At 43.0% G+C, this 23,311-nt stretch overlaps 1 protein-coding gene across 3 annotated transcripts in view; it reads right to left on the minus strand.

Moving 5' to 3' along the window:
• Nucleotides 1-6,780: 6,780 nt before the first annotated feature.
• pacrg (PARK2 co-regulated) overlaps nucleotides 6,781-23,311 on the minus strand; it is a 145,316-nt gene continuing 128,785 nt past the window's right edge. The window contains exon 6 of one of the 3 annotated variants that reach the window (XM_005925640.2): nucleotides 6,781-7,173. In XM_005925640.2, the coding sequence (XP_005925702.1) occupies nucleotides 7,013-7,173 (161 nt within the window). In that variant the 3' untranslated portion in view covers nucleotides 6,781-7,012. Of the gene's footprint in view, nucleotides 7,174-21,237; nucleotides 21,480-23,311 lie in introns of those variants that run through there. The other 2 variants (XM_005925643.2, XM_005925641.3) reach the window with 2 other exon arrangements.

Consider the following 23,311-nt stretch of genomic DNA (forward strand, 5'->3'; position numbering starts at 1 on the left):
TAGGAAATGAATTCACAAAGTATAATGTCATTCATGCTTGAAGGGCCTTTCCCTTTGCTTGTTTCATTCTTGTTTATTCTTTACTAATAGTTGCTCTCAGCAGCTTTCGGAGTATATCTAAAGAGGAAACTCATATAAACTTTCAGAACAGTTTACAATGATTCCTCTAATCTACAAATATAAACCCTGGTGCTTTGGAGTGGTTTATATATATATATATACACTTAGCTAGACTGGTGTGAGTGCGGTCTCATTTGTGTGAATTTCTAGCTCGAAATACCTCGACTGCATGTCGCCCTGTGATCTATTACAGATGCGAGCGATGGGGTCAGAGACCTCTATACATCACGTTATATTTGACGCCTGCCTACTCAACACGTTATAAGGTTAGTAAAGGGCAAAATGCATGTTTTGAAACTTAGCTGACTTAGATTTGTGCTCTCTAAGTGGTTGCAGAATTCATGGACAGGAAACCAGACCAGGAAAATATCCATGTGCTAAAGAAAGAAAAGCCAGCTGCTGAAGTGCTAAAGCATGGGGCAGCATGAGGGAAAAAAAAATCTATCACAATTCAATCTGACACTGCAACATTCAAGCTCTTGTGTGTTTCCACAGCCCCTTCTTACCCCCACCACCCCCCTTCAGCTATACACTATTTTCTATTTTGTTAAAGGTCACCTTGGGTGTTGTAGCGTAGATGGTCCAGTGGTTTGGCAATCTGGTGATGGAAATGCCTGTTGGCTTGCCTGTTGTCACTCAGACAGGGAAAGGGAGGGAGAGAGGTGTAGGACAGCTGGAACTACTCGTGATAGTGGGCTGTGGATGGGAAAGCATCGCCTCCAAACTCCCACCTTGAACCTGCTGATCATCAATCAGACACACAAAAACCACTCTTTACCATTTTGCAGGATGAGGCACTTGTACAGGCCGGAGGATATGTTTCGCAGGCCGCCCGCTCCTCGTTTCATTCCTCGTTGAGATCACACCGGTGTGAGCGCAGTTTAAAGAAGTCCAGCTGATGCTTCATCTGTCCGTACCAATTGTTAACAGTGTGGACTCGTTGCCGCTCCTCCTGAAGATGCCTGTATTTGTTTACTTGCTTTTTTGCCTGTTTGTTTGCACCTGCCAAACCGTAGCAGGGAAAAGAAATGAGTGTTTGTGAGTGATAAGACCTGTAGGAGAGGAAGAGGAGAAAGATGAACAGAGAAAGTGGGAGACGGATAGTAACGGAGGGGAGAGAGGCAGAGAATCCTCATTGATCACATCTGCAAAGAGAAGGATCGATCCCGTGGTGTGGTCTGGGATATAAACACATACGCAAACACACAGGATCACACTGGCAATCATGAGCACTGGTAAGAGAATCATTTTTTATATATATATATGTATATATATATATATGTCTATATCTATATATATATCTATATCTATCATATATATATATATATATATATATATATATATATATATCTATATATATATATATATATCATATATATATATATATATATATATATATATATATATATATTTCCCCTACACCCCCCCCCCCCCCCCAATTTTTTGCACATGTCGAGGAGCGTGTCAGGCTACATTTCACTGTGTGTTATACTTGTATAACTATGCATGTAACAAATAAAGAACCTTGAACCTTGAACCCTTGAACACTTCAGTCAGGATGTGAGTTTTTAGCATATTTTTATTCATATTTAAGGGGAGTTTTGTGGAGGGCTGCGAGAGGGAAACAGAATTTGAGCTTTAAAGTGTTTACATTATTTCTCCACTCTTGAATTAAGCCTGTGAATTAGACACCTGGCACATGGAGAGGCAGATAGATAAACCATTGTGCTGTCCTGTCTCGCACATGCTCAGTAGCTGCCCGGATGAGCAACGGAGTCTGCCAGGCAGACGAGAACAAGACGAATCATTCCCCGGGGGGCATTTATTTCTGTTGCACAGCACAATCCCTTCATTGCCGGTTCTAACAATCTGCCTTTTGAGACTATAACACTGCAGTAAGAGAGACAGGACATCAGAAAAAAAAGGGACCAGATGAAAAGAGGAAGGAAGTGATAAAGAGGAAGACAGATGAAGACTTCCCGAGTGCTTAATCAATCCTTCAGTGTGCACAGGGCTACATTACTGCATGCATCACCACAACACAGCTTTTTATCATATTAAGTGTGACCCACATGGCTGAATTATTTGATTTCCAACACGCGGAGATGTTGCACACAAAGTGGGACATTCGCATTCAGCTTGTTTGTTCAGATAAGGGAGCGTGGTGATGTTGTTAAGTGGCAGTTGTCGCCTCAATTCTCCTCTGTTTTTCACTTGCGAAGGGGGGAAAAAACAGACAAACAAGTGGTTTCTTCTTCGGTCTCTTATTTCTCTTTTCTGCAGCTGACTGCTCCTAAATCTCAGGTCTGGCTGGAGCTAGACAGCTCTCTCTACCAGGTGACACAACATCCCCCTTCCCTCCATTCATCCATCTCGACGTGGCCCACACAGCCTCTCTTTCCCTTCATTTCTCTGCGCGCTGGTTTCATCTCAGGCTGCCCGTCTGTCTCCGAGCTCAGGTGCAACCAATCTCCCTGTCCTCCTCTTTATTCAGCGTGCTCTCTCTCTCTCTCTCAAACAGACAGCACAGGCATTGTCATGGTGCCTTTTCCTCTTCATAATTGTTCCCTTCCTCTTCCTTCCTCAGCCTTTTCTCAATCTCCTTTTTTTCCTCTCCGTCAACAAAACGCTATCAGCGTGTTTGTGTAGCTTTTGTTGCGCAGCTCACTGCAGTATAAAAGCCTTTGTTGGCCTGCCACCACTATGATGTGGCGAGACGGAGATGCACAAGGACAAACTTGAGCTCTGTGGAGCCAGCTCTCACGACGTCACTGTTCATTCTGAGAGAAGCGTCTCATCCTGCTGCTGCTGGGGTGCGAGCTAGACACGCACCTACTCACTTGACTGAGTAGTCAACTGTGTTGATCTGTGTGGCTGGATGACGTCTCTGTATGTATGGTTCCATGTCGGCGTACCAAAGTGTTTCCGACAGTGAAATAGCTCGCGCGTGCTCCTCGGTGGGAGTAGCTGCACGGCGGCGGCAGCTGTTGTGAGTGGCTGAGCTTGCTAAGCTAATAATAAACCTTGGAGCGGAGCGAGTGGCTGTGGGCCCCACACCATCTATGGTTGACCCGTGAAGTTGAGCTGTAACAGAGAGTGGCCATCAGGAGAGATCCTGGATTAGAGAAAGCCATCCCAGTAACATGTGACTTACTGGAGTCAACCTAGAGCCTGCAACGTAACAACGCAGCTGGACGACATTGTTGCTTTGACACTGTGTGGTTCTGTCCCAGTGTAGAAAGTCGGGGTAAGTTTGTAAGGGATGTTTGATTGATGCTGGACCTATACAATTAGCTCTCATGAATTAGTTTCTCATGAAAACACGACAACACTTTGGAAGAAGAGACAAGCAGATATATGGACACATTTTGTATTTGATATCTAGAAAAATAAGACACTTTTTAAAACATGCGAAGCAACTCTCACTGGGAAAAACACAAACTTCACCTACTATAATCTTATGATTTTGTCAACTAAAATTAGACTAAACTAAATGGTGTTTTGTTCAAAAGACTGTGATTAAAGCTAAATCAAAATTTACTGTCAAAATTAACAGTGGTTCAGAGGAATTTGTGGTTTTCATCCCCACTAAGGACAAAGGTAAGTGTGCAGGAATAGTTAATGTTGGATTTGTGACACCTTAAAACAGCACAAACCTATAAAAAACATGCCAGTGAGCAGCACGATGTTTTTCCAAAATGCAGTCAGAAGGGTGTTAGACTTGTGCAGAAACTGGGATAAACACATCTAACCATGATTCAAACAGAATCAGCAGATTTCCCCCTCTATCTCTGCAGCTATCTCTGTTAACAACAACAGGATGGTTGGTGTGAGGTCGTTAAGTAACACGTTAGATTAATGCCACTGACTCCACGAGCTATCAGCAAAATCTTTCAAAATAGACAAGGAATACCAAAGGAGAGCAACAAAACAACTCGGAAATCCGCTCAACTGAAAATAATAATGTGGCTCTATCTGCGGCAGATAGTATCTGCTGTAAGGAAGAGGAGCAGATTGTTGTAACCTGCGCTCTATGACTGGAGGAAATGCACCGAATGGGTGGCAATTTATTTCTTTGTGAATGTTGGTGCACCTGCAGTCATAAGATGATCAATTGCTCATTATGACTGAGGGGAGAAGGGTCAGCATATTATGATCAGGATCATTTCAGCTCTGTGCTAAATTTGTTGCCGCTGTGTTTTGTTTTGTTTTTCCGTGTCTGAGAACAGGACGAGAGATAAGGTGGGGGGGGGAAAGAATTCGGGTAATGTCATGCATGTCTTTCTGGCCTGTAGGTCTGAACCAGCCATGCGGCGATGCTTTTGATAGAGCAAATAACCTCAATGGCTGCCTTCATTCCTGTTCATTTCGCACTTCACTCTATTACTTGCATGAGCAATTACAGCAGTGTAGCTGCTTGGCGTTGGGTTGCCATTACTGCGTGTGTGCGTTTGGTTGTGTTACTCAGATTGTGGGGGTGTAAATATGTTTACACGTTCACATTGTGGGGAAAAGCAAGGAGATGATTCGATTTTTAAGGTGGAAGTATGATTTAAGGTTAGTTTGGGGTTAGATTTAACCTATGAAGATAAATTGAGTGTTTCTGTGCAATTGCAAACTCTGTGTTAACCATCCTGGTATCAAAATAAAGGTAACACTTGTGAGATCTCCTCATAGGTGTAAGGATCACAGCAGATGCTACTGTATCAAAGTAACTGAAGGTGGAACATAAAAATATATATAAGATTTTCTTCATATTTCATATCATCTAACACCTTTAAAAATATGTAGCTGTAGACCAAAAACTCAAGAAATCCATGAATCTGCATACGGACATTATCTGCTGAAATTATTTGTTTTGAAGGTCATTTTTGCAAAAATTAAAATCATACCAGCAGTCACCTCGAGGTGCTTTATATGCAAGGTAAAACTCTTCAAGAATAGACAGAAAATCCCAACAATTAGACGGCCCCCTATGAGCAAGCACTTGGCAAATGTGGGAAGGAAAAACACCCTTTTAAGAGGAAGAAACCTCCTGCAGCTATCGGTTGGGGGTGAAAGGGGTTTAGGAAAGTAGAAGTTATGGTTAGGCTCACTCTGAATTGATCTTCTTTTTGAAACCATATTCTCAAGCGTTCCTTTCCACACTGTCCCCTTTCTTCCCGATGAGTTCGATTAGCGCCTGTGATGTGACCTAATTGGAAAAAAAATCACATTGCCTGGCCCTTTAAGTGTGACAAAGCAAAGTGATCCGTATAATATCGCTTGCATGACACGGTGTTCAAAGATGGGAGGGGGCGGTGGTGAATAAGGGAGAGAAGTCCCATTTCTAAAACCAAGATTTGAAAAAAAGCTTAACAAAATTGTTCGCCCTGTTTCACTTTGTCCTTTTCTTCTAGTTCTCCTCTTTATCTCTAAGCTCTTTGCTGGCCAGCTGCTAGCCTGTGGCTCAGTAAAATTGGACAGGTGAAGCGGGACAGCGGGGCGTCACTGATACAGTTCGACAGAACTGCAGGCTATTCAGAGTTCGATATGCTCATTAAGTGAGAACACGGGTGAAATTGTATGCCCCCCACTCCCTCCACAACGCACCCCTTTAAAAAGTAGTCAAGTGGCTATACCGTTGCTATCTTTGTTTTGCTATGCAGCTGCAGTTATTAAGGTGAAATATGTGCTTTGTCTCGAAATGGGACCTCTCCGCACTACCTTACGTCTTTCACTTCACAGATCAAGCACGAGGCAGGAGCAGCTCGACTTGAGTTCAGCAGTGTGGAACACCTATTCAGTAACGTTCCTTTCAGGATGTGCTGAGGTTGAAATATGAGCAATATGAACCTGTCTTCTGCTTGAGAATAGATTCCTCCGCAGGCCTGTAAAGCTGCTTTCGCTGGAGACATGACTTACAATAAGAGATGGCGCAAGTGTCCTTGCGAGTTTCAGAAATCAATTACGCTGTGTTTTCCCCCATGGGTCGCAGTGTTGTATATGTATATGTGTCAGTGAGTGTATGTGCATGTGCGTGCTGAAATATGGCTGCTAAAACTTCTGCTGCGTCTGTGAAGAAGTTTACAGCAGAGGATAGAGAGCGAGAGAGGGGAGCTTCACTCAGTGTGAGAACAGAGAGCTGGTTACTGAGTTACTGGCTGGTCCGGATAAACAACGAGGCAGGCGTGTTGTCATGCACAAACACCAACAAATAAGCCTGCATACACACCAAGTGTTCCCTAAGATCACTGTGGGGTATTTGAGTTCAAATATCCAACATAAATGCACGTTCAGACAGGCTGCGTCTCCAGCTGGGTTAGTGACAGAATGAGTGCAGTAGTACAATACGATACAAAAAAGAAAAAAAAACCCAAACCCCTCCGCAGTTTCTGCGTTACTGAAACAAATCTTTTCTATATCTCAAACAGTATTATCAGCTTTTCAAAGGAAACCTTTGTGGTGAAGCGATAAGGGCTTTCAGATCTGGAGATATAAAATACTTTATATTTATATTTCGAAATATCATAAATACACACGTGCTTCGGAGACAGCTGCTGCTGGAGCTGTGGACGCCAGCGTAAGTCTTGTCGCTGTACATTGGCATCTTCTTTAGCCGACATAAATCCAAGATGGCCAACGCTTCAACAGCAACATAAGTGTTTGAAAGGCAAAAAAAATAGATTCTGCGGGAAGATTTACTTAGATGCAACAGAATTTTTAATGTTTTCATACATTTTAAAAGAGGCTTTGAAACAAACGTCAGTATGCACCGAGGACTTTCCATCAGCTGTCTAAATAAATCACTAAAGAAACGGGAACAGAACAACAAACTGATAGCACTTTAAACATGCCGCTGTAAATTAAATCTTAAAGACGTGGACATGGCTGACGGCCCCCTCCTCTCTCCTTAGTTCATCAGGCAGGACTGATAGGTGGGGATCATGTATTTGATGTTTATATAGGCGTCCGGTCCTCCGTAGCGCTCAAAGATCTGGAGAGTCTCGTTGATCAGTTTGCCAATGTCCTCTTTCTCCAACTGGTCGTAGTCGATGCCATCTCCGAGATTTTCTAGGGGACGAGCAAAGACATAAACCAGACAGAATGAGGAAAAACAAAACAAAGACGGCGTATATTCTAGGAGCGCCCGGGTCATTTCAGACTGTGAGGCTGATGTCAGGGCTCACAAAGCACCACCTGTGGCCACAGCGCATTGCTTTGAGACTGCAGACCGAGTCGGCAAATGCCATCCTTCCATCTGACTTCAAACCCAGTGGACAGACTGAATTTAATTTACTCCTCTTATGCCGAGGCCAGTTGGGACTGAACGGCAAAAAGAGTTTTCAGCTGAAAGTTTAATGAGGCGGCCTGCGGAGGGGAGAGCGGTGGAGAGGACGCACGAGGTAGTGTGTGCTCTGCTGCTGCACAGAGCACGCGCCGGTGCACATGAGGCATGAGCAGTGAGCTGGAGTCATGCTCCAAAGGTAGGAATGTGCTCGGTGTGTGTGTGTGTGTTTGTGCTGTTATCTTCTTTCACTGATGTGATTGTGTGATTTTGATTTGGAGTAAAATCTGAGACAGTAAAAATCCTCAAAAACACACAAAGGAGCTGATCCTCTGCATTTCAGTTAGGACCCCTGCAGTTTATAGTTGTGGATCACGGCTTTATTCTGGGATCTCGGACACAGTGGGTTGCAAAGAGGCTTGCAGGTAATGCTCAAAATGACATTAGCTGAACTGGGATTGTAACTGACCTGGAGTCTTTGGTTTACTGAATTTAAATAAATTCCACAGCTGTGGACGTACATCTGTACGCAATTAAAACTCGTTCACTGCACGATGAAAAAATCTACATCTCTTTGACCCAAGTGGACTCCTTTAATGCTACGCTTTGGCTGCATGTTTGCATACTCCACTGTGATTAAAAATAAACTTGTGGCTAACTGAAAAGCAGTGAAACCTGCCCTCCACTATCTCACACACACACACACACACACACACACACACACACACACACACACACACACACACACACACAGTCACAGTGTAGTAAAACACATAAAATTACAACAGCCAAGCACACAGCGCAGGAAGAACTTGTTATCAGGAAAACATTCCTGAGGTGTCCAGGCTGCACTCCTCCTTCCTCCTTCCTCCTTCCTTTTCACCAGCAGGCACACTTAAACGCGCGCGGCGCGCAGCAGGCACACACACACACAAACACACACACACACACACACACAACACACAAACACACACACACACACACACACACACACACACACGTTGACTTTATCAGCACACAGCAAACTGCCAATCTCATGCCAGTGCACCGAGGCTCAAACCACACACACAGCAGACAACACACACACACACACACACACACACACACACACACACACACACACACACACACACACACACACACACACACACACACACGCACGCACGTCCAAGTTTGTTGCCAATTTAAGGCCCTGCTCAACTAACATATCCTGAAGAAAGAGTGTAGATTTTATTTCTGGAGGCTATAAAATAAAACAAAGAAAAACAAACCGGTCATTTGACTTTAGAGAGATTTGAGAAGAGAAGAGAAGAGAAGAGAAGAGAAGAGAAGAGAAGAGAAGAGAATCATCAGGATGTGATGTGAAAAATTAAAAGCAGCACTTAAAGGAGGACCCGGCAACCCCTTCTTTCACTCTTAATTAGACGTGGAGAGAGAAAGGGGACACTAAACCTCACGATAACCTCTTCCAAACACTCCATCCTTTATTCTTTCTCAGTCTTTTCTAATCACTCATCTTCCCTTACAACCCCACCAACCCTCACCACCCCTCCATCTTTCTCCTCTCCTTTCCACTCGTCCATGGCCTCCTCATTAAAACACAAAGACAGCCAGTCCCATAAAGTGGACTGTTAAGCAGTAACATGTCTATGATCTCAGTCTGCAGCTCTCGCTTTTTGATATGTGGGGGGTTGGTTTCCAGCTGTGCTTTGACCAACAGTTAGCCCAGATACACTTAAGATTTTTACAGCTTTGGCTTTATTTAGCAGCTATTTACTGTTTTCCTTTTAGAGATACAACAACTACAATAGTCGCATACGCTGAGGAATGCATCATTCGAGAAAAGCTCTTATTCACATCAAAACTCAGGCAGTGGTTCATTTTGGACCGGCCCACAACACAGGCGTCCGCACCCTACTAGTTAGCAAAGTTTTAAATAGCATCTATAATGCAGCCAGTGAAAGAAAATCAGAGATGTGTGTAAGCTGGGCAGTGAGAGGTAATGAGTACAGTGACTCTTACAAACTTGCAGTCTGCTTCAGCTGCGTGTGTGTGTGTTTGCACAAAAGCATGTTGGTGTAGGTTACAAAGCCAAGTCTGTGGAGAGTTGCCCCCTGTTACTGTGGAAATGAGCAGCCAAAGCCAGCCCAGAGGGGGAGCTTGGCCTTCAGACAGAGAACACAGGGAGTCGGGGAAGAGGTGCAGCTTGGGAACCAGCGGAGCTCCGACCAGTTTCCTGGGGCCTGGAGTTGGGGCAGAGAGGTTGTGCAATCTGGGGCCTTTCAGCCCATCCAAACACATCTCGCCTGGTGAGCTGTTGGGAGGCCAGTAGCGTCTAAAGGCAGAGAGCAGAAGAATTTTCAGCGATTCTCAATATTTAAAGAGCAGAAAGGGGAGAAGTGTGTTTAAGCAGGGATGGAGGAAAAGGAGTGAGGAAGGAGAGGAGGGGTGAGGGTGTTAAAAGCAGCCTCTGCAAATGTCCTTCAGCAAAATAACTTCTCTTTCTACTCTTGCTTTTTTCCCCCTTCTCTCCCCTCCCTGCTTTTTTTTCTTCTTCTTTCCTCTCTCCTTTTGGCAATATCCGCAACCCTGGGCAAAGAGCGAGACAGAGGGAGAGCGAGGGGAAAAAAATCTTTAAAAACAATCATAATAAAAAAAAACTCCCACCCCATGAACAGAAGGAAAAGGGCCCTAGCAGGAGCCGGCTCTATGTTCCTCTGAGGAAGACGAAAGGTCGATACAGAGGCAGACAGCGGAGGATTCTCGGTGCAGCGACATTTGCTACACAGAAGGTGGAGGAGGAGGAAACGCAAGGTGGCTTGGAGACGCCGCTTTGTTTCTGCCTTTTATGCTAAATCCCCGGGTTTAAAGGGGGCCTTTAGCACATAAAGCGAGGTGAGGAAGCTGGAAGGAAGAGGTGAAATTATCTATCTATATATCTGTCGATGCCTCTCTGGCTCTGCTGTGATTTCTGCCAACCCACAGCAGACCAAATCTAAACTACACACAACAACAGCTGCAGCCTTCCTCCTCCTCCTCCACCTCCTCCTCCTCTCACACCCTGGTCTTTCTTCATCCCTCAATCCCCACAGTCCTAAACAACCTGTCTTCCCACATCAAGCTGAAGACGAGCTGTCACAGATGGAGGCAGCGCTCGCTGTTTCTCCGAATTACCTCCAAATGTACAGACAGCGGCCTTTCGAGGCATATTTACTGCTGGCAAACTGGGTCTAATGGGTTATAAGCAGACCTCCTTATTGCTTCATTTTTCCCTCTGAAGCTGTAACAGAGCTGCGCTCTTACCCAGCCCAAAGATTTCTGACTGAGGTTAGTGTGCATTATGTGTATGCTGTGAGGTTATAATCCCCTTCTCCCCTCTGCTGCCAGGGACTGAGTGACACACACAATGCAAAGGCTTTGGGAAGTTTAGCTCGAAATTCCAGTGCTGGCTCAACGTAGCATCATCCCACCTGCTTTGTTTCTAATCAACTTACGCCTGATTATGGAGGTTCCTAATGAAAGCAGCTTAGAGAACAGACCCCCCAACACAATAGCCCTTTGATCATAGCAGCCAGATGCTGAAGAGACTCAATGAATGTGAGAGACTTGTTTTTCTTTCCTTCTTTTTTTTTTTTTTTAAATTTCCTCTGAAGGGCTTTGGCCTTGCTGAAAAAGGGAAATGGAAGAATGCAGGTTATGAGTGTGATGGAGCAGCTTGAGTTCCAGGAATATTTTGAGCATTGCTGCACAGCTGACTGTGTTACAAGAGTGCATGTGTTGCATATCTTTCCTGCTCACAAACCCGATAGCACTCGAAGTCCATTTTTTCAGGCAGACTAAAGAGCGTTTTCATTCAGAAACAAAACCAAACAGAACAGAGTAAATTCCATGAAATTCAATTTTTTTTAAAAACCATCAATGTTTGTAATTGTTCTTTCATAGTTATATAGTCGCAGTTTAATGTGACTGTTTACAGAATTTGAGCTTAAAAAGGGCTAGAGAAAGGGGTCGTGCATTTTCTTCGCCTTCTGGGCACAGTGTTTAACGCCTTCAGGTCTCAAAGGACAAGGAGTGAAGAGAGCACAGCGGCGGTCTGTGTGCAATGGAGGGTGTGTGGGTTGGAGGAAGGAGGTGATGGGAAGTGGATGGGACCATTGGAGGAGGTCTGTGCTTAACAGCAGGGCTCTAATTAAAAGTGCCTCACAGTTGGGTGCCAGGCAGGCCTCGCATAAAGGGACTGTGGTGGAGAGTGTGAGACTTGATGTGTGTGTGTGTGTGTGTGAGAGAGAGTGAACGTATGCTAGTGTGTGTGTAACCACAGGTGTCTGTGAAGGAAAGGCAGAAAGACAGAGTGAAAAGGGGCTTGTATATGCTCTTATATGTGTAATTCTAAGTACTGTATGTAGTTTTATGAGTTTACTGCATGTGCGTGTAGATGACATAAGCATTTTTAAGTGATTACATGTGACAAGGACAGAAAGAGCTAGAGAGCAAGTAGGAAAAGGGTCTTTCTTAAAAATATATACTTGCAAAATCTAAGAAAGGCTCACAGGATGTTCAAAAATACAACAAACACCACCTCACCCTCAAATACTGTTCTTCCCCTCTCACTGGTTATTTCCCTGTGCCATTGTCCCTCCCACCACCACCACAATGGATTAGGCTAGGCTGATGGACAGCATAGCTGTGGCTCACATATACATCCACCTACACACACACACACACACGCACGCACGCACGCACGCACGCATACATAAACATAAACATGCACGCACCTGGAGCTGGGCTCATTCCCTGGCTGTTGCTTTTCCATCACAACCTCTGTGTGTAATCAATAATAACATTTCAGCTTAACACAGCTAGCCCCAATGAGGGCTGCAGCTCCAGTGGCATTACATTAAACACATACACACACGCAAACACACACATGCACAGATATCCAGAGGAGAGACGTAAAACAATAGGCTTATGGTCAGCAGTAGTTTATTAAAGCCCCGGCTCCTGCACCGGCCCTCATCTGAGTGCTCGTGCTTACTGAAGTCTAACCTTTGCTGTAGGTCAGCGATCTCATTTTCCATGTGTTCACCCAGCCCAGCAGTGCTCAATCTATAGGCTAGGTGAAGCAGAGTACCACTTCAACCCTGTGAAAGTTGGACATCAGCAAAGCAGCAAAGCAGGCAGATGAGAAAACGTGTCAAGGTCAGGTTGCAGCCCGGAAAGTAACGCCGGAGGAGTGTGTAGACAAGGCCGAGACTAAGACGTAACCAGCCGAGGATGCTCCTGAGCTGCTCAGGTGCTAAAACTGTTAGATTCCTATCGATCTGGGTCCCACTGGCTTAGTAGACTACATCTGTGCGTGGATATACAGAAACTGAATTCCAATTCCACGCTTCCGCCAAAATCATGCCGTATCTTCGGCTAATCCCAGGTTGTGCGAGGGATTGAAAGCCCGAGCGAGGCAAGGTGAGAGGCTCATCGCACTTCCACACATCACAAAACCCTCATTTTACTCATTTCTTTTTCAATTAGCCCACACGACCTAGCCATGACCGAGAGCAATATCAGTTTGCACCATTTAGTCATGCTTTTAATGCACAAAGAGGGCTCATCTTAGATGATGGATCAATGCTATTTGCCAAGCTGTTATCATGTCCATTATTGTTTCAATTACCACCACTCAGATAATGGTTATCCCAGGCTCATCGTATCCAATTTTAGCTTGATACATGCATCTCGAAATCAGCCCCAGCATGCTTATCACAGGTTTAAAGGAAAGAGCCATCCCATAATATGTGTGCAGGTACATTACACTGATGGGCAGTATATGTTTTAATTCTTTTTAGATCAAATTTCACATTGTTTTAGGCGCATAAGTGATCCCTGTTGGCTTGCTGAGGTTTTAATCTGGGCCAGAAAATATGCTTTTTACCACGAGTCTGGTTAGACAGTGGGTCATACATAACCCAGCACCGCCTACAGACAAATCCCAAAGAGCAGCAGCAAAGCTACACTCTGAATTCAACTGTACTGAACTCTAAGAGGCTGCGGCGGCTCAGGCTTCAATAATACAGAGGTCGATCCTGAAAATTTGGCTTTTCTCGTAGAAGAAGAATGCCAAACGTACCTGCCGTTCTTTTCAACATCTTCCACAGAGATTTTATAGTAAATGATTGTGGACCACGGACATGTTCACCCAGCTTCCGTCTCCAGTGAAAGGTTTCATAAACTGCAATAGGTTTTATAGAACAAAACAAAGCTTTTAACAGTATAGCCGACCACAAAGGACCTACCCTTTCCCACTCTGCCTGTCTGTGTCGCTCCCTGGCTGGGAGCTGAGTGTCAGTGCTGTCAGGTGTGAGTCAATGCCGTCAGATGCGATCTCATTACGCCAACTTACCTCAAGGTTAGCAGCGGGCTGCTGGCTAGGCACAAAATCGATCTGCACCAGGGACAGGCGTTAAAGGCCACCGCAGTGTGCAGTGCGCACACCCGGACACAAGCCAAACACGCACTGCGCTTTGAAATGCAAAGGCCACTTAAACAGGAGTAAGCACATAACATACGTACACAGAGAAACTGAATGTGTACTATAGAGTCTGAGCCCACAGGAATTTGGCGTAGCTTATATATAGATAAAAGAAAGACTTTATAATGGCTACTGTTAATAAATAATCAATTATTCATACCTAAAGTTTAGTTAATAATGATTTTATTATGAAAATAAAATAATAACAATGTTGCTAATTTTTATTAATGTTACATTTTATGATGCTTTTGCCATTAGATTAGTGCAACAATGGTTGCAATGTCAAATTATTTTTTCTGAATTTGTGTGATACATATTAGCAGAATTAAAAAACAAATCTAAATCTCTGCAGCATCTTTACAATAGGTATATAAACAGTGTTTAAAAATGACGTACTAAATAAATAAAATAAAAAAGTATTTATTTGATTTAAAATTTTAATTTTAATGCAAAGAATATATATAGTTTATGGCTATTTTACATGGTTATCAGCCACCCCATAATGACTTTAAATATAGATGAATAATACTAACAATCTCTTTAAAAATAATTTCATTCTCAAATACTAAATTAATAGAAGCAATAATAAACTGGTAAGAAATCATTTTCAGAATAAAGAATAAATATTTTCAGAATAAAATAGCTGTTTCTAATCAGCTATGATATATTTATAAATATTTAATATTACACAAACTACTGAAAAACTGACATTAAAGAAATCATTAATAATTAGCAAAGATAAATAATATCAGTTTAATTGCCTGATAACAATTAAAAACAGACTACAATTGGATAAATTAAATAAAAAAATACAGAAGAATATGGATGGATTCACCCTTTTTAAGGAGTGGAGTGTTTGCCCACAATTTAAAAACATGTCCCCGCGCATTTACACATCTGTGGAGGTCACAACACCACGCATTCCTTACATCTCAGCATGCAGAGAAGTTAAATTAATCATGGTGACAAAAAATATACAAACAAAAGGGAATAGTTTAATTCCTATTCAGGGTGGCTGATGACTTTCAGAATACTGGAGGAATTAATATTAATAGCAAACAGCTTGGCTCGTGCACTTTTGCTCTGGTAGCAGGTGTCTATATGTGGGGGATACAAGCGCCTTGCTAGGGCTACCTGCCTTCCCTTACTCTCATTTACACATCTTAATGGGTGCAGAGAGCATATGCTTTAGCCGATCATTTTTTTTAAAGATTTACTTTCTTTGAGAACTACTAAGCTATTGAATAAAACATACTGCACAGCTCGGGAACAGTGTGGCTACTCCTTTCCGTTAACACCTCCATGGTGAAAATCTGGATGCACAAGTATTACATTTAACCTCATATTATAGTCTATAAACACTGTGAATAAACAGATTAATACAATCCTATGTTTATGTCTCGTGGTTTATGTCTAAGGATAAGAGCCACACACACACACAGACACAAAAGGGAAGGGAAGCTGAAAGAGTTTTCTAAGGTGCTGCTGCTTTTGATCAATTTAAACTGAATTTGTTCTGTAACAAACTGAATTCATCTCAACTTTAAAGGCATGAAAAGAACAGACTCGCCAGACCCACATCAAGGCCAACCATTAAACATCTATTTAACTATTTAACAGAAAAAAGAAGATGAGAGATATTTCAGTGGGAAAGGACAGTTCAGATGATGGAGCAAGCCCCTGGTTGTTACAAAACAATTCAAAGACGGGTCCCGGCATGTGAAAAATCAAAAAAATTGCTAAAACGGACTCGAATCAGAGGAATTGCGTCCTGTAAACGCAGCAGAAGTCCAGACGGCAGCCCGTGTGGGTTTCAGGCGGAAAAACTGACAAACAGAAAGCGATGGAAAGAGAGAGGAGGAGAGGAAGAGCGAGACGCAGAGGGAGGAGGTCGGGTGGTGCAGCAGATTCCAAGAGCATTTCCCTTTGTCCTCTTCGCTCGTCACAAGAGGAACATTTGAAGTGACGTGCAAATTTAAGTCAGTGACAAATCAAAGTCCTTCATTGATGTTACTCTGAAGTTTGCTGAGTATTCTCCCTGCACTTCACGTTTTTTGCAAGTCACTGAAGGAATGTGACTGCAGTCGAAACATTAAAAAAATAAGGTGGGTTTATTTCTGTATTTTCTCCTCACACCTAAAATAGCACCTGTACAGCCTTATGACTGTACAGACACACACATGGACACACACACACATACTTATGCCCATACACAGTGATGGGCTATGTGCCTGGCTAATAAAATCACTTTAGCCTTCATAACCACTTTAGCCTTGGAAGCTGCCATCAGTGGAAGGACAAACACACACACACACACATTCACGCACAGGAACGAACAGTGAGCGGTCCAGCCCTTCCATTAGCCTAATGAAGTGGCTCCCTGAGATGGATGACATGACATCACCTCCACCACCAATCACAATATCACCCCTAAAAAACCTTCCACTAAAAGCCCCACCCCTCCTCTGATACCGCACCCCCCCCCACACCGTTGCTTACAGCACCAAATGGACGGCGAGCTTTCCAGGACCCATTCGGCCCGCTCACAACACTTTTATTGGTCTGGTTATTTATCTCTTTAATGCAATTGGCTGGAGCAGAGGCCTCATGGATGGGGAGAGCTAGTAAATCACGGCGGGTTGAGGGCAGCGGTGTGATTAAAAGAACTTTGGCTCAACAATGACAATGGCACCAAGCGGACGGCACTGAGTCCACTTACATTCTAAGCAGAAAGAAGCGCAGGGGAGGGGAAGCTGTTCACTGATGACATTTACAAGAAAGGACAACGCACATAAATACAAAAGTGCATTATTGTTTTTTTCTCCATGCAGACAGAAAATCAAGTTTTTCAGCCAGTGAAAAATGAGGATGCTTTCTCCTAATCAGATAAATGGGAGCTGCATATATATCTGTTGTGTGATATTATAAGCAGTACTTTTGGATGTAGTCCTGTTATGAAGCTTTGAGTTGCCATCTTGGCAAACCGTATGCTGTCCAGTGAGCAGCCAATGAGCATATCCTGAATAAAGGTGTCAGTATACCTGCCGCATTGGTCCAATGGTCTCTATTTATGCTCACCATTAAAGCGCAGTAAGCCGCTGCAGCATTCTCCTGGACAACAGGTGTCGCAAGTCACACAATACCGCCACACCTGTTGTCCAGGAAGAGAAGAAGTTAAAAACCCAAAACAAAGACATTTCTGAGAGTTTGTTTCAAAGTTTTTTCCACAAAGTCTTGTGTTTCCAAACTGAAATATTAAAATCATGGCAAAAATCTAGTGTACATCTACACTTGTGTCTTCAACTCAGCTGAGACCGGGAGTAAGCGGTAAGCACAAAAGCAATCAAATCCTCCTGACTCAGAATGAATAATTTACAAAATGGACTTCATTATCTATTCGATATGACCCGACACTAGGGAGTGAGTCCATGAAGTCACGAAGAAGGTGCTCGCTGAGGTCTCAGTGTGAGGAAGCTGTTTTCCCATATACGTCTATACAACCGAAAAAGCAAGCCAAAGGCTTTTGGCAAAAACAGGAGTCGCCCCCTTCTGGTTACTGAGATAAATGCGTATTTCTTGCATTTCTATGACTCTCCGCTTCAGACCTGGAGGTTAGCTCCATATTTCAAAATATCGATGTTCAATATCAAGTGTTTCCTTGCCATTTTGGAATGGGATGAAATCTTTAGTAGCTCTTAAGATGCTCTGCGTTATTTGGTTAGAAAAGAACAAAACAAAAAACAGATGCTATCAGTGTCACGGTTCAAATGTCATTTACTTGCAGAAACTTACATGCCTCTCCACTCATTTAGAGTTTTATTGCAGATGGCAAACTATCTACCAAAACTACAGACAGGGAACACTTCCTGGTTAAAGTCACACAATCTAGTCCCCTTTCGCTCCTTTTCCTCCGTCCACTTCCCAGAAGGACAAAGGAAAGCGTTTATTGGTGGAAAGCTGCAGGTACAGGCATCCATAAACAGTCAGTGTTTTATAGGGAGTGGTAAGGCCTGGGGTTCTGTCACGGTTTATGACTCCCCAAACTCTTTAAAGCAGGAGAGTTTAAGTGTGGTATTTACATAAAACAAGCCAAGGTGTCTGTGTGAAGCAGACCTCACTGCAGCATGAGACATGCTTAGCATTTCTTACAGATCGATAATCTGAGCGTGACAATCACGAGTAAGAATATTACTCTATATTTATATTTTTCCTCTATTTGTGGATCTAAACTAAAATTTGTCTTGTTTAAAGAGTATGTTTTACACCTGAGCAGCTGTGTGTAATAAAGTGTCGCAACATTTTATACCTTTGTAGCACCAGCACATTCAGTACACAGTCAAACTTATTTCCAGCATTAATACGGCCTCATCACCTTTTTTCCAATGGCATCTTTGCCTCCTGTCAGCTTTCCCCTTTTTGCTCCAGCTTTATTTATTTACTTATTTATTATCACACTCCACATGGGAGGGAAAATAGGAGATGACTGATTAAAACACAGTAAACTCTATATAGCTATCCAACGGGCCTGCACAGGTATCTGTGTGTGCGTATGTTTACTTATTATTAGCGGATGTCCCCTACTTAGTGAGGAAGGTGCATCCCAAACCGAAGCAGAAGGGGAGAGTATAGGAGGCATAGGAGGATGCACATAGGGTGGCGGGATGAGGGGGTGTAGAGATGTGCTGGGACAGCAGTACCACCCTGATGTGAGTCATAGGACACACTGTCAGCAACCATCCAGCATCACACACTGAGTCATTACGCTACAGGAGAGAAGGCGACAACAGTAGCCATGATCAAGGAGAATGGAAAAAGGCCCATCAGTGATAGATGGAAAGAGAGGAAATAGTCAGCATCAGCAGTAATGGTGGCGGCCTGTCTGTCATCGTCAGTGATTATGATGACGATGATGGTGCGAACACTTTCAAATGTTTACAAGTGCAACGACAACATGGTAAATTATTGATGCTCTGAGCTCCATTTCTTCTCCATTTTAGGTGATCAGATTAGGCTTTATCTCATTTAGACATATTTAATTTTTTTATTTGGCGACTGCCTTTCCAAGAAGCAAATGTTGTTGTTTTTTTTTTTAAAAAAAACACCTTCAGGGTAAAGGAGGTGGATATGGGCTTTCACAGAACACACTCTCACTTTTGATTTCTTACTGCCACTCAACTTTCTTTCTTTTAATCCAAGCCAGATTTTTTCCGTGACCCTAAAGAAATCATAATCAAGCCTTAATCATAGCAAGATGAGAAACCGGCAATGATTGCATTTTCCCCATCTGTGATTTGCAATGTCCTTTTTAGTCCTTCCAATAAGGTCATAAAAAACTTTCTTAAGGACTTAAAAAAGTGATGAGGACAATAAACAATTAACTGGGATATTCAATTAAAGGGAAAAAAAAGTCAAGCAATCTGCCTTTTGCTTTTTTTAAACAACAGTGGAAAAAATGAATCTTTGCTACATGTATTACGTACTATAGTTATAGTTGGAGGGACTATAAATGCAAGTTCAGAAGAGCCAGATGTAGGATATTCTTACTAGCATGCAAGCAAAACTTGGATACATTACAACCAAATTTGGGTTAAAATGAAGCTAAGCTGATACACTTGTGTGAAAAAGAAGTCTTATGAAATACTAAGTATGCTGCATGATTCAGTAGCATGTAGCATGTTATGTAATTGTTATCATTGGTTTCTGAATATCACCATTTTGGAAGGGTTTTCCCTCTCGTCTTTGCAACGTTGTTTCAGTTCATTGAGGTCTACAGATATTTGCAGAGCGCTGTTAAGGTCCTGCCACAACATATCAATCAGGTTGAAGTCTGGACTTTGACTGGGCCATTGCAACACCTTAATTCTTTTCTTTTTCAGCCATTCTGTTGTAGATTTGCTTTCGTGCTTGGAATCATCGTCCTGTTGTGTGACCCAGTTTAGGCCAAGTTTTAGCTGTTGGACAGATGCTGTTTGACTCTAGAATACTTAGATATACAGAGAGGTTAATGTTCAACACAATGACTACACGGTGTCAAGGTCCTGTACCTGCAAAACAACCTGTAGTCTACTGCGATTCATAGTTGGTTTGAGGTGTTTGTGCTCATAAACATATCGATTTTGGTCTCGTATGTCCAAAGGTGATTGTCCCAGAAGTCTTGTGGTTTGTTCAGTTATAATTTTTCAAACAGTCTGAGATGAAGCTCTAACATTTTTTGCAGTTTCTCTGAACATTGCACAGTCTGACCTTGAGGCAATAGGACATGAACTCCTGGGAGGATTGTTCTTTTGAATGCTCCAGAACTGAACAAACTTCCAAAACGTTGCCTTTTATAGAGGTGCTCACACTCCCTGATCATCCTTTAACCAAACACATTTAATTAGCATGATCTCACTGCTACACACCCTCATAATTCTTATGAAAACAGCAATGGTGTACTTAGCTTTTCTGTAGAAAGCTTTTGCTTTTCCATGACGATGCCTAAAATTACAATATTCTACATTTTTCTCCATAAACGCAGACTTGCAAAATGACAAAAGAAAGAAGGAAAAACTTGTTTTATGTTCTTGATAGATAAACAGTATAGCAGTAATAATATATTGATGTCATGTTGTGATACACCCTGATAGCTCAATAATTATAACTGCTTAATAATCCCACCACCTGGTGCGTTGACAGAGGAGACAAATTCATAACATATGGCATAACTATCTCCAGTGAGAACCACAAATGAAATGTCACAATGCAACGGATTTTCCGGACTTGTTTAATTATGCAGTCTCCTTACACCTCGTTCTCGTTGACAATATTTAACACGCAGCTGCGCTAAACTGTACAACGTAAAATGCATTTTCTTTTGACATCTTGTTGGGTTTTTTCCCCCCTGAACTTCAGAATAAGACGCACAATTTGAAATATGTTGGCATCTATCGCCGATCTCCAAAGGTTATCGAGTGCTGCATGCGTATGAATATTAGCGTATATGTGATAGCGCTTTAGATGTGATTAGGGCTTTGAGATTTGAATTATCTCCCCGTTATGTACTCCTGCAACAGACACCTTCATGTCACATTCATACATCACCATGCAAATAGCACAATAAACATCCCCCCGATAAGCACTGTATTTGTCTAGGGATATGTTGACAGCTGACAGGCTTTATTCATAAGGTGCCTGTGAGGCTTGTGAGTTTTTCTCTTTCCAAGCGGACGTTTGTATCCATGTAGTACCCAGGCTAAGCACTGTCCTCTGGCCAAGTGGAAAGCAGGACCATTAGGTCGGCATAGAAGGGACCATTTATTTGGTTCTTTTTCTGGCTGTGGCTGTATTATCTGCCATGATGCTATTTGTCTGAGACCAGCCAAGCCGCCAATGCGTCAGGAGTTGGGGGGGGGGGGGGATGTAGATGAATGATGGCTCCAAGACTCAGCCAGTTTTGCTTCGCTGACAAACTGGGGCAAGAGCTGGAGGGCTGAGGCGATGAGAACGATGACAAAGAGCAAGGATGGAGGCAGGCGCAAGGGACACTCTGGGGTGGCCGGTTCACCAGAGGACACAGTTTAACAGCACCTGTATGCAATGATTGATCAAAAGAGGAGGAGAGAGGGCAATGGTGTTTGAGATACTGCATGATATAGGATGAAATTATGTGACAGACATACAGAAGAATACAGAGTTCGAGAGGTGTAGGTGTGGAGGAGGAACGTAAAGACAGAGAGGGAATAAAACAAACAAAAGAAAAACTACAAACCCCCCCCCCCCACACACACAAAGACCAACGGCCCCAGATGAAGTCATAGCAAGAGAGTGGGAGACAAATAAAGAGAAAAGGTCGCTGGTGCAGGAATGTGTGAGCAAAAGAGACAGAGAGAATATATATTTGTCCCCTGATGGGAGTGTGTTAGGAGTCCATCTGGGGAGAAATGAGATCAGTAGCTGACTTAGTGGTAGAGGAAGACTTTGCTGCCCTGGAGCTTACACACAGACTCAACACCTTCTCCCATTCTCTCTGCTTGGCTCTCTGGTCTCACACAACCTGCAGCGCATTTAATCTGCTGGACCATTTTGTGCATGTGCTCAGGCTTCTGTGTGTGTGTGTGTGTGTGCCCACGGACACCTGTGCAGTCTTATTACCCAGTCCTACTCCACCTCTCCATCAAATGACTAGGGCAGTCTGGCCCCCGCCCCACTCTCTCCTCGCTATCTTTTTCACTCCATCCCAGCTGAGACCACAGAGGAATCTCCTCATAGAATCACCCACTAAATCATCTATCCACCAAAGAGACACCTTGGCAAACACTCTTACTGCCAGCTTTCATTTTCAATCCAAACACACACAGGATAGACAGTGGGTGGGTTTGAATTTGGGGGGAAGATACGTGGAAGAGCTACTTTCATGTTTCACTTTATATATGGACCCCAAATGTATCAAATACAGGAAGTTATCAGTAACTGCTGTTAGCAATCAGGCTCTTTGGTGGCTCAGAATGAGCCTTTGGGGGTTTACTACATGTGCATCATGTGAGTAAATCTCAGGGTAATTTGGGGTTTTATTGATTTTTTTTGTAACTGTTCTATACACAGGCTCAAATATAAACTCACACTCCTACTATATACCTTAGCAAGTTGCCCCTTCAAATTAATGTCAGGCTTGAGCTTTGGTAGTTCCTCGATTTCTCCTGAACATCCTAACCAAAATTTCCTCTCCTTGTGTACAATTATTTGAACTCATGATCTTGGAATGCATAGTTCTCCTCCTTAGATTTTCACTGAGTTCCTTGAACTTTCCCTTTGTTCCGAGTATTGGTCAATCCAATGAGTGCTGTCAAAAAATATATTTTATGTTGCAAAGTGAAACTAACACTTGTAGTCAAGCATAACCACTAGGATACGTTAATAGGCCATGGCTAAGATTTAGGTGAGTGTATATATATTTTTGAACCTGTGTGGATTAGTGGTTAGTCATCAAAGATGAATGTTGTACAATTATTCCAGCCTGGAAAAAGCCCCAAATTACCATGACATTCACTCCCATGATGAGTGTATTTATGTACTTCTGACCACAAATGTATCATAGTGATGAATGTGTGTGGTTCAGGTTTGGGGAAGACTGTTTTCGTATTTCTCTGTGTTTGGTTGCAGGTGGTTTGATCCCGGCTGGTTTCCGCCCTCGGGTAGAGCAGGTTTGCTGTCACACACCTGCAAGCAATCTGCTCAGTGAAGGCTGTTTGTTTAAAGCTGCCTGTGACGGGCTCTGCACCAGACTGTCCTCATCACTGTGGTAGTAAATTAGATTTCTGAGTTGGTTCCTGTGCTTATTCATCAATGTTTAGTAACTCCTGTCTCCTGTGTTTCCTCCAGTGCCCAGTCACCTGATCAACCCTCTTAAGAAACTTGCCCTC

Source organism: Haplochromis burtoni, unplaced genomic scaffold, assembly GCF_018398535.1.
Source record: "Haplochromis burtoni strain Fernald_Lab_line unplaced genomic scaffold, NCSU_Asbu1 Contig_86, whole genome shotgun sequence".
NCBI classification, from domain to species: domain Eukaryota; kingdom Metazoa; phylum Chordata; class Actinopteri; order Cichliformes; family Cichlidae; genus Haplochromis; species Haplochromis burtoni.